The sequence below is a fragment of the Octopus sinensis genome, linkage group LG4, assembly GCF_006345805.1.
Source record: "Octopus sinensis linkage group LG4, ASM634580v1, whole genome shotgun sequence".
NCBI classification, from domain to species: domain Eukaryota; kingdom Metazoa; phylum Mollusca; class Cephalopoda; order Octopoda; family Octopodidae; genus Octopus; species Octopus sinensis.
Window position 1 is genome coordinate 118,250,489 of NC_043000.1, and position 17,495 is coordinate 118,267,983.

General features: G+C 36.7%; 1 protein-coding gene across 3 annotated transcripts in view; it reads left to right on the plus strand.

The window, feature by feature from the left end:
• The window catches only part of LOC115210946 (solute carrier organic anion transporter family member 4A1), a 99,257-nt gene that overhangs the window by 18,567 nt on the left and 63,195 nt on the right, over positions 1 to 17,495 (plus strand). Inside the window, exon 1 of one of the 3 annotated variants that reach the window (XM_029779737.2) lies at positions 11,721 to 11,981. The exons of the other annotated variants lie outside the window; for them this stretch is intronic. Coding sequence (XP_029635597.1) covers positions 11,944 to 11,981 — 38 coding nt within the window. The 5' untranslated portion in view covers positions 11,721 to 11,943. Of the gene's footprint in view, positions 1 to 11,720; positions 11,982 to 17,495 lie in introns of those variants that run through there. 3 annotated transcript variants of the gene reach the window in all.

Below are 17,495 nucleotides of genomic sequence, written 5' to 3' on the forward strand. Positions count from 1 at the left end.
ATACTTTCTCACTCTGTCTATATTTAACCGTCTGCTTGCATAACTGTTTGTCTCACAAGCTGCAGACTCACACCTTCTCAGTCTCCTATATATATTTATCTAGGTCATCTACCTTCATAATATGGCAAAAGATAAAACAAGCAGCATACAAAAAGGAACTTGATACGTCACTTTGCATTTTATATATCAATATTGTGTAAAACACTCCTGTGTCCATCTGTACATTTTAAAACGATAAAATATGCATGGAAGTTTTTCAAAGAGTGGTTTAAGGATGGATTTGTTTAATATATTATGATATTATTTATAGGCCTAGGAGTGGCTGTGTAGTACTTAGGGTTACTCCCAAGGTCTCCTGCTAGTTGGCTCGGTTGCTTACCAACCACATGGTTCTGGGTTCAGTTCCACTGCGAGGCACCTTGGGCAAGTGTCTTCTACTATAGCCTCTGCCGACCAAAGCTTTGTGAATGGATTTGGTTGGTGGAAACTGAAAGAATCCCGTCGTATATATGTATATGTATATATATATATAAAGTTAATCCAAACAAGAAAACACAAAAAAAACACAACAACGCGAGGACGTGGAACAAATATAGTATTATTGGACGCTCAGGAAAGAAGGGAAGAAGGAAGGTTTCGAGCGGAGCTCTTCACGGAAACATATATATATATACATATATATATGTGTGTGTGTGTGTTTGTGTGTCTGTGTTTGCCCCCCGCCCCCAACATCGCTCGACAACCAATGCTGGTGTGTTTACGTACTCGTAACTTAGCGGTTCCGCAAAAGAGACCGATAGAATAAGTACTAGGCTTCCAAAGAATAAGTCCCGGGGTCTATTTGCTCGACTAAAGGCGGTACTCCAGCATGGCCGCAGTCAAATGAGTGAATGTGAGCTCGTGTATTGAAATATACTTTGTATCTCGAGAGGGTCATTGTGCCAATAATAATAATCACACACATACTGATTCTATTTTACTTCTTTATTATTTTTTAAATTTTCACTTGGTTAGCCATTCGATAGTTTAATTAATCATTCGTTCAATCAATCAATCAGATTTGTCAAAGTTCTTTCGTCTCCATTCGCAACCTCATCAATTACGTGCTTCCACCCTCCTCTTTCTCCCTCTCTTCCAGCACTGTATATCTGTCTCCTAGGTCCTTTCGCAAGAATTTTGGCAAACCTAACTAAATGTTTGATTGACCAAGCAATTAGTCTAATTAAAATACAAAGAAGCAGAATAGAACCAATGCGTGTGTTTATTACTGGCGTAACGAACCTCCACAGATAAATCTCCATATTATTGTTACGTGTGAATCGTAAAAGTAAGAAAAACAGTTTTAAAATGGTGATGTAAATTAGTAATGAGAAGAGCTGTAATGATTCAATAAATTAGCTAAAATAAGGGCAAACAAGGCATAACTTTTAAAGTCCCAAATAATAGAATGATTATACAGCAGTAAATGTTTGCATAGTTTTGTATTGTTTTACTTGTAACAAAAATATTAAAAATTGTTTTATATATATTTTATGCTTTACATATGTATTTATACTTTATACATAACTATTTTCATTTATACTTTATATATGGATTATGTGGAGGCGCAATGGCCCAGTGGTTAGGGCAGCGGACTCGCGGTTGTAGGATCGCGGTTTCGATTCCCAGACCGGGCGATGTGAGTGTTTATTGAGCGAAAACACCTAAAGCTCCACGAGGCTCCGACAGGGTGTGGTGCCGATCCCAGCTGTACTCTTTCGCCACAACTTTCTCTCACTCTTTCTTCTGTTGGCCTGCTCGCTTAGCCAACGGGGTGGCATCATTTGAAGGCTAAAACAAGGCGAAGCGCATTGTGACCAGCGATGTGTAGCAACATCTGATAGCCTGGTCGGTCACGGTGATATGGATTATATTTGTTTTCATTATACATCACTGTTTTCATAACTATTGACATAAACTTACAGCATTTAAAAAAAAATGAAATACTTTGTCGGCCTCTATGGGATTTAAGAAGTAAATTTTAAACATTCTCAATGCTAAGTCCTTTATTCGAAATGGCCCGACTGTCATTCTTTAAACGCGTCAGTACCAAAGTACTTAAAAGCATGTGTGATTCGAATACCGTAACAGGAATTAAACAGAATGGCCAAGAACACTGGCTTTAAGGCTTAAAGTGCACCAGTTAATGATGTGTTTGGATGTGTTAAATCCTTGTTCTTTCTTATGATTTTAATATAAAGACATTCGTTTATTGTTCGCTAATTTCATTTTCATCAATGATGGTAGTAAACTCTCTTGTCAAAAATTATAAGGAACAGCGGGCGAGAACACATATCTTATGGAACAGGTATTGAGGTTGTTTAGCCTCAGGTCAGTCCTCATCCAACAGAACTACAATCTAGATCTGAAAAATATATATTTCAGGTATAAAGTAGATAAAAAAAAAAATAAATGCACCCTTTGAAAGCCTAGCCAGGCTCATGGGCCCGGTTTCTCGGTTTCTATGGCGTATGTGTTCCCCAGCTGGACAGGACGCCAGTCCATCGCGGCGTTACTCATTTTTGCCAGCTGAGTGGACTGGAGCAACGTGAAATGAAGTGTTTTGCTCAAGAACACAACACGTCGCCCGGTCCAGGAATCGAAACCACAATCTTACGATCATGATGCTGACACCCTAACCACTAAGCCACGCAACTCCACATAAAGTAGATAGGATTATATTTTCTACTGTGCCTCGATTCTTAAACGATAAGGTGTGATTTGAGGTTAATTTGGTGGCTGTTGTTAGGTGATCAGAAACAGCAGAAGATCATTTTTTGCTTAGCTGTGGGGCGTAGTCTGCTATGAAACGATTAAACTTGCAAGCTGTTGTAACAATAGAAGATAAACATCCTTTGACATAAATCGACTTCGTCTACGAGAGAAAACGTTTTTATAGCTTTAACAGCAAACAATACAGGAGTTCAATTTTATGTGGAATGATTTCAATGTTTTATTGGTGTTCGGGTGTTGATAATAACGTTACGTCAGTTCAAATCTGATTGTTTTGTATATACGTTTGTAGCTATAGGTGGTAGAATCGGTAGGGTGTCGGGCAGAACATTTCATGTATACGTTCTGATTTCGAATCCCACTCAGGTTGATGTTGCCTTTCGCATTTTATATTGATCAAGTAACATTTTAAGTACTGGAATCGATTTAATCGATTCTATACATGTAGTGTCACAGTAATTCCACTATCCAATTACTGAAACCGTTTACATGTCTATCTGCGCGCACGCGTGTGAATGGGGGGTGTCTGTGGAAGTGGATATGTGAGAGCGTGAGGGAGAGGAAGGGGTTGCAGGAGCTCATTTCTTTTACTACCCACAAGGGGCTAAACACAGAGAGGACAAACAAGGACAAACAAACGGATTAAGTCGATTATATCGACCCCACTGCGTAACTGGTACTTTTTTAATCGACTCCGAAAGAATGAAAGGCAAAGTCGACCTCGGCGGAATTTGAACTCAGAACGTAGTGATAGTCGAAATACTGCTGAGCATTTCGCCCGGCATGCTAACGTTTCTGCCAGCTCGCCGCCTTAAGGGGTTGCAGGAGCCCGTGTGTATTTCAGTGAATGGGCGTGGTATGTTTACATGCGTTACAAGGCAATATGCAATACTGTCACCAATCAGCTTGCTGGAAATTGTCAGCAACTGACCCTCAAATCTCACCCAACCTTATTAAGAAAGGTAAGAACACATTACATAATATAGTCCTAGATACGTGTAAAAGAGGTTGATTGCAACTGGAATGCCTTTAATAAATAATTCTGCATAATTGAATGTTAACATGGAACTAAACTAGTGCTCTGTAACCAGTAAATTGCGGTACACGGGTGTATCACGAGACGATGCTAGGTGTGCCGCAGTGTAACTTGATTTTTTCCCTTCTATACTTTTACTTACATTTTTAGTTCAGGTGTGTCGCAGTGTAACTTGGAATTTTTTTCCCTCAATACTTTTAGTTACGTTTTTAGTTCAGGTGTGCCGCAGTGTAACTTGGATTTTTTTCTCTCTATACTTTTAGTTACATTTTTAGTTCAGGTGTGCCGCAGAATTTTGAAAAGAATATAAGTGTACAGCAAGTGAAAAAAGGTTGCGGAGCACTGGGCTAAACAATGCCAACATTAACAACACTGCTAAGCATTGCTGCTTAGCAGGTCTACTGAAAAGCCGAACTAAAATCATAAAAAGCCGAATTAAAATCATAAAAAAGTTAAAGAGAAGGGATTTGCAAAATTTACATTAAGACTTTTGTCATAAAGTTTGCATAACTCAGAATTATTATGCAAAATAATGCGGGTTTTATATTTTGTCTCAATTAAAACGTGAGCAGAATCTTCTGTATTAAACATATTCACAAACAGTCAATTGTCGCTTTTTGTATAATATCTAAACGTGTATGTTAGAAAATATTTTACTCTCTCAGTATTTTTGAATCGGTCGACTAATTCTTTTTACCTGTCAAAATGTTTATATCATTTTGAGCAATGAAAAATTTTAAAACCCTATTCATAACTGTCTTGTTTGTATGGGTCAACATTATCGTAATCTCAATATTAACGAGGTACTAAGGCGGCGAGCTGTCAGAAACGTTAGCACGCCAGGCGAAATGCGTAGCCGTATTTCGTCTGCCGCTACGTTCTGAGTTCAAATTCCGCCGAGGTCGACTTTGCCTTTCATCCTTTCGAGGTCAATAAATTAAGTACCAGTTACGCACTGGGATCGATGTAATCGACTTAATCCGTTTGTCTGTCCTTGTTTGTCCACGCTGTGTTTAGCCCCTTGTGGGTAATAAAGAAATAGAAATAGGTATTTCGTCTGCCGTTACGTTCTGAGTTCAAATTCCGCCGAGGTCGACTTTACCTTTCATTCACTTGAAATGTAATGCCTTTATGTACAGGGAAGCTGCAATAATATTTATTTCTTTATTGTCCACAGGGAGCTAAACATAGACAGGACAAACAAGGCCAGACAAAGGGATTAAGTCGATTACATCGCCCCCAGTGCGAAACTGGTACTTATTTAATCGACCCCGAAAGGATGAAAAGCAAAATCGACCTCGGCGGAATTTGAAAACAGACAAAATACCTATTTCTTTACTACCCACAAGGGGCTAAACACAGAGAGGACAAACAAGGACAGACAAAGAGATTAAGTCGATTACATCGATCCCAGTGCGTAACTGGTACTTATTTAATCGACCCCCGAAAGGATGAAAAGCAAAATCGACCTCGGCGGAATTTGAACTCAGAACGCAGCGGCAGACGAAATACCGCTAAGCATTTCGCCTGGCGAGCTAACGATTCTGCCAGCTCTCAGTCCTAGGATATAATAATATTGAGAAAGCAGCATCCTTGTACATAAAGGCATTAAATTTCAAGTGAATTTAATATCTAAGAAATGTATTTCGTAGTTTCATTTACGGTCCAAAACTTACTCAAGGACTATATTCAATGTCGCGGAGCTGTTCTTTTTTTGCAAACAGAGCGGGAATATGTAAGTTATACTGATGGGGTGTTGGGGATGAAAGTCCAGCTGTTTCATCGATGGTAATTTGAAGCTCTCTGACGTGACATTAAAAACAATCGCCTTCTCGACATGCAAAAATAAATAGAAATGTCACATAAAATGCTAGCTGGCAATGTTACCTCTAAGGATTCAGACTTTTGTTCATAGGAGAGAAAAAGAGAAAGGGAGTATGTAGTGGCAACAATACATCTCCCCTCATGACCGCATTCAATCAAACCATGGGTGAAGGTGATCAATCGTCAGTAGAAACTCCTTCACTTGAAGAAAGTAAGGATTCTCTATCAAACCCAATATTGTGTATTGTGAAGACGTAGAGGAGCGAACCATGGTCTTAGTCCTTCCCGTATAGTTGGCCTGCACATCGGGCAGCAAGATATCTCCAATTCTTCCCGGTTTTGAGTTAAGTTACCTGCATCTTCCCAGTTGATGTTATACTGCCTCAGGTCTTCTTTGAAGGTGGGGTATCATGCTTACTTGAGGCTCCCTGACTTCCTTCTTCCCTCTGCTGCTACCTATTGTATAGATGTCTTAGGTATTAGGACATCATGTCTTCTTGAGGCTACCTTTCTTCCTTCGCCCCACCTACCTCCGCTAGCCATCCCATTATATAGCCATCCTGGGTACTCGTTCTTCTGCCAGGCGGAAAACATGACCTGCAAGTCTCACTCTTCTTTGTGCCACCATCTTCTGCAAGCTGTGCCGATTGTTTCTTCTCAGGACGTTGAAGTTTGTGATTCTGCTCCTGTCGATGATCTTAAGTAATCTGTAGAGACTACTGCTATTTTTTCTGGTCATCGTTTGTCCTGTGGAAAGCGATAAATGAACCAGCTGCCGGAATAAAATGGACTGTGGACGATAGCGAAGGCAATGCGCTCCTGGCTGAGTCACGCTCAGTTCTCTAGCAAATGACGCTTGGCTGAAAAGGCAGAGGAAGTAATGCTCAGTTTTAAATGGTATAAGGCAAATAATAATAATAATAATAATAATAATAATAATAATCCTTTCTACTAAAGGCACAAGGCCTGAAATTTGTTTTGAGGTGATTATTCGATTACATCGACCCAGTGATTCACGTTGACCCCGTTTAATACAAGATGAGGGGTATGTCAGAAAAGAATTAGAAACATGTAATATATCACCTTTTTTCTCGGAAACTTAACGTATGTTACACAGGCGAATGCGTGTGATATGCATGACTTAAGGCATACTGGAAGGGAAGTGATCTGTTGAATGACTATAAGTGATTAAATTTAATTGCCATAAGCAAGACTAAATGTTCCAGCAATGCCATTAACTAATTTTTTTCCATTTTTTAAATACATGAACAAACTTAAAGCTAAGACAAAGTTACGGCCTCGCGAAACACATGTACGAAAACTTTACATATGATTGGGCACCACTAAGTAGTAGTAGTATTAGTAGTAGTAGTAGTAGTAGTAGTAGTAGTAATAATAATAATAATAATAATAATAATAATAATAATAATAATTAGTAGTAGTAGTAGTAGTAGTAGTAGTATGTAGGAAATGAGTTGGCACTGGATGGGTGCTTCACAATTCCATACATAGTTCATGGAAGGAAAAGGCGAGGACAAGATCTCTCCGAACAAATAACAATAATAGTTTATTTCGCCTGAATAAACATTTCATCTCTGGACATCGGTAACCTGGACGCTTTGGTGTGGCAGCAGCAGTGTTGGTAGTTAGGCACAAAAATACGAAGGCATTTTCACAGACTCGCGACGTCGCTCGCCGTCGGAGCTGGTCTAAGTTGTGTCCTGTCTGGTCAGAAGCCGAGGCCGAAGAGAATGAATGGGTGGTCAAGCCTTGCTGCTGATGATGATTACGCATAAGAGGCTTCCGTCAGATCACCGGATAGCTCTAATTCTATGCGCATGCGTGGATGAATGTTTCACAATGGTATCTTGAACCAGGCGTCACTACAAGTAGTAGTAGTAGTAGTCTGAGAAAGATGGTTTGTACAGTTTCTTGCCGAACAACCTGCCTAACAAGGGATTTTTTTTATAGTGATCAAATGTTTGTCCCCTATATTAGCTCACTCCCTCCATCATCACATCGACGTTGCCTGAACAGGTGTCGGAGTGATTGCAGAGCAACACGAGATGAAGTGCTTTGCTCAAGAACACAACGCACCATCCAGTCTAGGAATTGAAACCGCCATCTCACGATCGTGAATACGATAGCCTTAACACTAGGCCATACACCCTCACAATAACTATAGGCATAAGGCCTGAAATTAATAATAACAATTATTATTATCATTATTATTAACTGCGACTTAGCGAAGGCGGAGGTAATGTTTTCGGACGTGTTTGTTCGTTTGTTTCTCCATGGACAAGATATCTCAAGAATCGCTGGATAGATTCAAATGAAACACTCAGAGATGTTTGACCACGTGACTGGAACGAGCTGATTAGATTTTTGGACAAAAATTCTAGATTATTTTTACTTAATTTTTGAGAGCATTCATTTTCATTTTTAGTATTCTCTTTTGTGAGAGCAGTCGAGTTTATTTCAGACATTCTCATTTTAAAAATCATCTCTGGCTAATCGTTGAGAGGACGTTGGTGTCGCCTTGGTGGAGGTTTACGCTCTCTATGTGCTCGCTATAATTATAGCAATGATTTCTTTTAATAATAATTCAAAGAATCACAGCACAGTACTTGACAGACCAGAATGATGAGCGATATCTACTACGGCACTCCGTCGGTTACGACGACGAGTGTTCCAGTTGATCCAATCAACGAAACAGCCTGCTCGTGAAATTAACGTGCAAATGGCTGAGCACTCCACATTCCCGTGTACCCTTAACGTTGTTCTCGGGGAGAATCAGTGAGACAAAGAGTGTGACAAGGCTGGCCCTTTGAAATACAGGTACAACAGAGACAGGAAGAACGAGTGGAAGAAGGTTGTGGTGAAGGAGTACAGCAGGGTTCGCCACCATCCCCTGCCGGAGCTTTGTGGAGCTTTAAGTGTTTTCATTCAATAAACACTCACAACGCCCGGTCTGGGAATCGAAACCGCAATTCTATGACCGCGAGTCCGCTACTCTAACTACTGGGCCATTGCACCTCCACAGTGATAACTAATTTCAAATAGACGCGCGTGATCTTTTAAGCTATATATTGCTGAATAATTGTTTTGTTGGAGTTGACAGAGACAGAAAACGTTTATGCCTATCTTGACTGTATGTTGGGAATCTTAGTTGAAGACTTCAAATGCCATGAAAGACGTCGACAAAGCGGACAGTATCGAATGCTTGTGCAAGGTGGTGATCGCTGGAGCTAAATGGGATCTTTTCGGTTTGAACGGTAGTTTTTAACATAATTTCTAGGTAACTAAAAAATTTTAAACTTCGTATACTGGTAGAATGTGTTTATAAAACATCTTTTTCTCTTGGCTTTATTGAAAAAATTCTATAGTTTGTAAGATATTTGTTGTTTTTTTCTTCAATTTCTGCAATTTCAACCAATCAGTGACGTCTATTGAATTAAAAAGCATTCTGTGCCGTATGAATATGTCCCTCGTTTAAGAAACAGATTGGGTTTATTTACGTCTGTGAAGAAAAAAAAGATACCCTTCCCCCACCCCTAACCCTAAAACAGATTGAAATGCAATAGATCGATTCTAGGGTCATAATTATGGGTGACAATTTCATATGACACCGCTAGAAAAAACTGCCGTTCAAGCCGAAAAGATCCGCTAAATGTTCTGCTCTAAACGACGGTAGATAAATATAAAGACATCCTCACACAAACATGAAACCCATCATGCAATCATATCGTGCATATAGATGCAGGTCTGTAAATGTTTATGTGTAGAAAGTCAATTCATAAACTAACATATTTTAACTTTTGGAAAAAAAATTCTCCAAATAATATTTAATGAGCATTAAAAACATCTAGTTTTAAGCGATAATTTATGAAATTTGTGATAAATATAATTCCTGATCCACAGACAAAACTGCAAATACATATTTAGAATATCATATTCAAATTTAAAATGTGTATTCTGTGGTGTCTGGGGAGTGTCATTCTCTTTTAGTGCCTTATTATTTAACACACTCAACAACAATTGAAAATGTTGCAAGACGCAACGAAAATTTTAGAAAAACAAATGAATAAATGAGTGGGAATTTCACCGGTGAGTGTGTTCAATAACAAAGTATTAAAATATAACGACTCTCCCCAGACACAAAATATACTTCAAAACACGAACTCACATAAAGAATTTTGCAAACCAAATCCAAAAACGAAATGAAATTTGTAGTCAACAAAGAAAGAAACTGAAATAATATATATAAATAGACTATAAATATTATATATTATATATTATATATATATATATATATATATATATATCGTGAAATATATTTGCCACTTAAAAGTGGCTAACTCTTAAGGGTGGATGCTACTGTAGCTTGTAGCCCCAGGAGGACACTTCCAGCTGGCTATTGACACACTTTCTGTGCCCTATCAGAAAGTGTGTCCTTCTGGGGCTACAAGCTACAGTAGCATCCACCCTTAAGGGTTAGCCACATTGAAGTGGCAAATATACTTCACGATGTCGTGCAGCTACTGTTTATACCCCGCTCAGAGATTTATATATATATATATATATATATATATATATATATCATTGGACTGCAACCATAGTCCCGACTCATTACATTCTGAGTTCAAATTTCGCAAAGGTCGATAAATTAAGTACCAGTATAGCACTGGGGTCGCTGTAACCCACTAGTCCTCTCTCCCAAAATTTCAGAGCTACTTATAATGGTAAATATTTGACGTCAAATAACATAGATAATACGATTTAAATTTCCACTTATTTTCCGATATCATAAACACCAGAAATATGTATCGATCTTTACTCCTACGTTTCTGATAATTTATAAACTACTTTTGATATTGATGAACACTTTTACTTCTCTCTCAATGACCTCACTATCTATTTATCGATTATAGCGAGAAGGGAAATTTTAAATAATTGTTTTTCTGTCGTCGAATTCTAAAAGAATGCTGTAAGGAATTGTCATCATTTGCTCAAGATTACAGACAAATCAATCAAGTGATATTCTATAGTTTAAACTGGGTCATAATCGCAATGTTCTACATTAATGCCAGAGGTTGTTTTTCTGTTGTTGTTTTTAAATTTCATTGTTTTTCCTATCAATATGTATTTTATTGTTTTGCACGCATTTAGAAGCATAGCGCTTGCATCCATTTACTTTTCTTCCAATAATTTATCCAGAGCACATACTCTGTCGAAACTGATGCTGAGACAACCCGAGGCAGCCTAGAAATAATTGATGAGGACGTCCGATTCCTATCTTTCTAGTCTCGGTTTTACTTACTCGATAAAATCAAAACAAAATATATGACGAAACAAAATTCCTGTAATCGACAGATTTATGTGACGTTAAAATGGGAAAATTGCAAAGCAATCAATTTTCTTAATTTTTTTTTCTTTCCATTGTATTGTTTGACTCACAAATATAATGATTTTCTTTTTAGCAATAAATGTTCCCGCGTAAGAAAGTGAATTGTATATTTAAAACTTATGAAATGTCAATCGATGGTATCGCAGGATGGCGTTCCTCTAGCATAGCCCACAGTCCAATGAGCGACGCCAATTATAAAATAATTAATACTTCTGCCCTACTTTATGAGTTTCAAAAATGTTTGCCTCTCCCTCAACTTCTGTTCAATATTTTATTAACTTCTCAGCTGTTCATCGCGCAATCGAACATGTTTATATCTATTATATCTACATGTACTATTTAAAATGTTTTACTACACATCAAAACTTTGTGACACTGGCAAGCCCACGCATACACATTCTCACCACAAATTTCGGAAAATATTGTAACTTTTTTAATATTATTCCAAAAGTAATTGAGAGAAAATTGCTATAGGAAAAAATGAAGCAAGTATATTTATTTTTAATTCAATGGGAGAAAGAAAAACTGCTCCAAATTATGACTATGGTCCCTGATAATATGTAACTGAAAACTAGAACGAAAACACTAAGCAAAGGTTAAACAATTGTGTTCAGTTTATAAATTTAACTGTAAAAATTCCATTTTGTTAAAATAGAATATTATTGAGACATGAAGTTTATCGAATAATATAAAGCGAAACTAGAGAAGCCCATGGAAATTCCACAATTATAAATTTCCTTATTTCAATTTTGGTATTCATATCATCGCTCCATTATGGTTTAGATTTAGTTAAGATTTTTGAAAGCATAACAAGCACTTCGAAACACTAACGCTGCGACAAGCAAAATAAACTGTAAAAGGATTACCTGGAATATTTATTCAGTGGAGAATAGAAGAATCATAAATGAAAGCCAATAAGATGAATGCGAAGAAAGGATTCAGGTGAGATTTTCTGCTTAATGAATACATATACGGTTGGGATTAACACATACCTTATAGCGGGTTGAAAATTTTCACTCAACTGCGATTATCGAAGCAGTTAGTTGATAAAATTTCCTTTTGTGTAAGAATCAAGTGAGATGATCCCAATAAGCCGATGGAGATTTTTATTTATTTTTTTTTCTACGATACAAACAATGCAGTTTGGAATAAATCTGTAATATGAAATGGTGAAAATAACGGACAGGTTAGACTCATTTTCTCCTTAGCAGCATTTCTTCAAGCTTCACGGTCTGAATTCAAATGTTACTGAGATCGACTTTGATCCTTTCAGGGTCCATAAGACGAGTACCAGTCAACTACTGGGCCGATGTAATCGATTTGCCGCCTTCCTCAAAACTTACTGGTCTGGTGTTAAATAGAATACTAAGTTACAGTCCATTCGGCGGTTGGGATACTAAATAAGAATCATTCTAAAACAATCTACATATACTTTTCTTAACTTTAATGTTGTCAAACTCTAACAATGACAATGGCTGTGTATAAAATGAAATCTTTGTTATGATCAAAATGATCTTACATAGAAAGGGACATTACAAGACAAACAAAAAAATGTAACACGAATTCGTATGAATATCGTTTTAAAAATTTACTAAATAATATTTTATACAATGATTAATTTCCTTTAAACTAGAACTTTTTTTAAATAAAAAGAAAACAAAGAAAGAAAACGAATAAAAGTTTAAAAGATCGAACCCGGCAGCCTAAAATGCCAGGCTGTATATAAAATCATATATTTTAACTTCTGAGCTTTAAAAAAGGCTACTTTCTACAATATGACTGGGCTTATTTGTTACTTCAACTATATATTTTTAACTAGTTCCAAATATCTTACACCTTTTGTTTCAATAACGTTATGAAACAGCTTAAAGCAGCTTAATTGTATGTAAATTTATGCAAAAATCTACTTATCTTTTCCGTCGAGAACCAAAATTTGCTAAAGTTGATTCTGCTCTAAACTTTTTGATGTTTCTATAACGTTACAAATTTTCAACTTTGTTTCACTTTATTTTAATTGCTTACCGTCGTAATCAAAGACAGACAGACACGTACATACATGCATACAAAGATTTTATATCGGTAAATATAGATTTAAGATAGATGAATATACACATAATATATAGATAAATAAGTAGAGTTTAATATCGACAAACAGCGTACACAGCATTTTACAGCTTATAATACATATGCTTAATTCCTTGAAAAATATCAATCTGTCTTTTAAATATGCTATCGGAGATTCGGTTACTGTATTTTGGAAATTTTGTATCTTGTAACAAATCTGAATTCTACGTTGCTTTATCCATAAATAATCCTTAATTCTCGACTGATCTGAACTACAATACCCTGTAGTTTGTATAAATGTTACTGTCAGCAAATTATTTTCTTGGTTCATTTCAATGAGGAATTTAACTTTCAGATATCAAACGTTTTCATCGGCCCTGTAAAATACAGAAGCCCCGCTTTTAATAATTCTATAATCAGATTTGTGAGGGAACTACTTTGCCGAATTTATGTTCTAGATATGTAGGTTTTCTTACATGTTCATAGAGATAAAACGACTGGGTAATTGAATCATTTCGAAGGTTAAATTACTTGACAAATTCATTCAGCAGATTCCCTAAAAGTTAGCCCTACCTAATTGAAAGAGGGATTAAATGCTGTAGTAATAGAATGCGGATTCTTACAATACAATAATCTCTACCATGTAAGCGCAGACATGGCTCTGTAGTTAAGAAGTTCACTTCGCAACCACGTGGTTTTGAACTTAGAACGTAAAGGCAGACGAAATTCCTATTTCTTTACTACACAGAAGGGACAAACAAGGACAGACAAACGGATTAAGTCGATTATATCGACCCCAGTGCATAACTGGTACTTATTTAATCGACCCCGAAAGAATGAAAGGCAAAGTCGACATCGGCGTAATTTGAACTTAGAACGTAGCGGCAGACGAAATACTTATTTCTTTACTACCCACAAGGGGCTAAACACGGAGGGGACAAACAAGGACAGACAAACAAGGACAGACAAACGGATTAGTCGATTATATCAACCTCAGTGCGTAACTCGGCGGAATTTGAACTGAGAACGTAGAGGTAGACGAAATACCACTAAGCATTTCGCCCGACGTGCTAACGTTTTCGCCAGCTCACCGCCTTCAAAATATAAATGTATTGGGATCTTTACCTTTTGACCTACAAATTTTAAAAAATATTTTTTTGTAACTAAACACTTTCAAACTTCGGACACTGTTAGAATGTGTAATATAAAACATCTTTTACTCTTGGCATTTTTGAGAAAAACTTATATTTACGAAGTTATTTCACGTTAAAGTTGTCCTATTTCGGTAATTTCAACCAATCAATGACGTGTATTCAGCTGAATAAGATTACTGCCATTGTTTGTCAACAACAACAGTCGGCAGTGTATATTTCGTTTGTCATTTATTACAACCCTAACCCTAAAACCCTGACATCTTAACCCTAACCCTAAAACCTTAAAGCTAAAACCAGTATAAACGCACGAGCGATGTCATAAATAACAGTAGATAGATAATTCGGAGTAGCCGATGTCTATTCCTTGACTTAGCACAAATGCTTTTGGCCATTCATTACACTTTTTATCAGTTGCAATAGCAACCAATTCACATGTTAGATATTTAAACGGCTGCACGTATATAGGCTTGTATTTCTCACCAATAGCAGTGTCTAAAACTTATTTGCTTTATTCGAGTCAGGCCATGATGACATTCAAAAGTTGAGTCAAAATTTTTGTTGGTAATACTTTAGGAATATTACACCCGTAAAATTTGACAGCAAAATTAATAATTACCAACTCGTTTGAACTCGTTAAAGTTTTATTGGCAGTCATTTAATTTTTTTTGTCAGTTTTTTTAAAGGTGCTTTAAGATTTGTCATGATTAACGAATAATCTGAAAATAATATTAATGATGCGTTTACATTTTTTTGGAATTGGTAATTTTTAGGAGCATCAGAATTCTTGAATCTTTTCCCAGGTGCACTAATAACAATCAACTTCAGTATGCTTATAGTGGCTTTTATATTGCTTCAGTTTCAAACTTTGTCATCCAGTTTCTGATGGTTGATACAGTTTCGTCGCTGTTATCAGTTGGTTATAATGCATTGCTTCAGATTTCAGTTTCTAATCCTTCGCTTGCCAATTTGCTTTTTTTTTTTTTTTGTAAATGTCAGTCGTTCTAGTCTTCCATTTATTCGGTTTCGTACATGGACGGAGTCGAATTGTGGCTTGCATTTTTGTGAAAGTGAAAATTCCGAATATTTAACACGTGCGATCAATTCATTTTCAATATTCAAATCAATTACATTATCAACAATAGTAATAATATTGGTTTCAAGCTTTGGCACAAGACCAGCAAGTTTGAGGCAAGGGGTTAAATCAATTATATCGACCCCAGTGCATAACTGGTACTTATTTCATTGACCCCCAAAAGGATGGAAGGTAAAGTCGACCTCGGTGGAATTTGAACTCAGAACGTAAAGACAGACGAAATACCTATTTCTTTACAACCCACAAGGGGCTAAACACAGAAGGGACAAACAAGGACGAACGGATTAGTCGATTATATCGACCCCAGTGCATAACTGGTACTTATTTAATCGACCCCGAAAGGATGAAAGGCAAAGTCGACCTCGGCGGAATTTGAACTCAGAACGTAGCGACGGGCGAAATACCGCTAAACATTTCGTCCGGCGTGCTAACGATTCTGCCAGCTCGCCGCCTAAACAATAGTAATAATATTCTAATTTTGACACAGAGCCAGCAATTTTAAGGGACGGAGCAAGTCAATTACATCGACTACCAGTGCTCAACTAGTATTTCGTTTTCAACCCTGAAAAGATGAGAGGTAAAGTCGACCTCGACAGCATATGCACACCGAGCGTAAAGCTGGAAGAAACGCCATTACATATTTTGTCTTGTGTGCTAACGTTTCTGCCAGCTCGCAGCCTAAGCGAGTTTAGCCAATATTCAACTTGCCATATTAAATGCAAACCCATTTTAGAATCGGCTTCAATAAATACTAAGTTTTGCGGTTCTTTATTTCTAATTCCAGTCTTTAATGGATATTTATTTTTTTACTGTAATATTTGTATTACATAAGCATTTAATTTTATCGACGCGAGGTTTGATAAAATTGAATGCTTATTTATATTCAAATTCTAATGGCACCATGGCAAGACTTCGCTCCCCCGCCAATCACCCTTAAAAAAATTTTTTTTCGACACCAACCCCCGCTTTTCGAATATGCAAAAAATTGGCAAAAATCGACATTTCTAAATTGCCCCCACCCCACCCCACTAACTTTTTACACAATTTTTTTTTTCAAAATATGCGGAAAAATACGGAGATTATGATTCTGAAAAAAATTTCAAAAAAATTTTACAAATTTTTTTTTTAAAAATACGGAAAAATGCGGACATTTCAAAACAGTTCTGTACTTACAGTTACGGTTTTAGGATTAGTGTTGGAAAAAAAGTTAAAATTGAAGAAGTTGGGGGGAAAAAATTCACAATGCCAATTTTTGGCAATTTTCCGGAACCTCCGTATCCAAAAACGGCGATTTTTGACAAAAAAATTAATTACAAAACTAAACAAATTTGGGAGAAAATGGAGGGAGGGGGGACAGAAGTCTTTCCGGTACCATTTTCTAATTGAAGTTTAATCAATTGATTCATCTTGCAATATTTTAATAATTTTTATCTCAAACAACGTTTGATGTTACTATAGCATAAGGAACATCAATGAAGGGCCTTACAAATTTAAAAGACGTTAATTGACAGAAATCTTAAAGGACTGAATATCATGAAGCAAAAGAAAAGAGTATTTATTTCTTTATTCACCATACGGTTTTATATAGATAGGACATTACAACACACTGGAGACACAAAACATTAAAAAAAAAATAGTCGAATGATAGGATGGAAAAAAGGGTGATAGATGAGAGGTGAAAGTCATTGTTAACTGTCCCATCAGTCAACATCACTTACTTGTCCTTTTTACTGCAAAATCTACGAAATCCCCAAATTTTAACTCGTATATTTTCCAGAGTTTATTTCTCTTTTTCTGTACCATTCCCCTAAGCAACACGTATACATCACCAAGTTTATTTTCAAGTTCTTTCACTTGCTCCTCCAACAACACCACTTCCATTTCTTCATCCCATCTATCTGACATTTCTGCCTTTCCCCAGTCCTTTAACTTTTCATGAATGAACCAGAAGAAAAGAGTATTGTAGTGTGCTCCAGAGAGCAGCAGTTCAAGGAAAGAAGCTATTAGAATAAAATGACATTTGACTAACAGGAAGCATCGAAGAGATATTTCTTTATTTACCTATAAAAAGGTTTACATAGAGGGGACATTACAAGGATAAACAAGGGACATTTAGGGTACAAACACGCTTCTTATATATGAAAA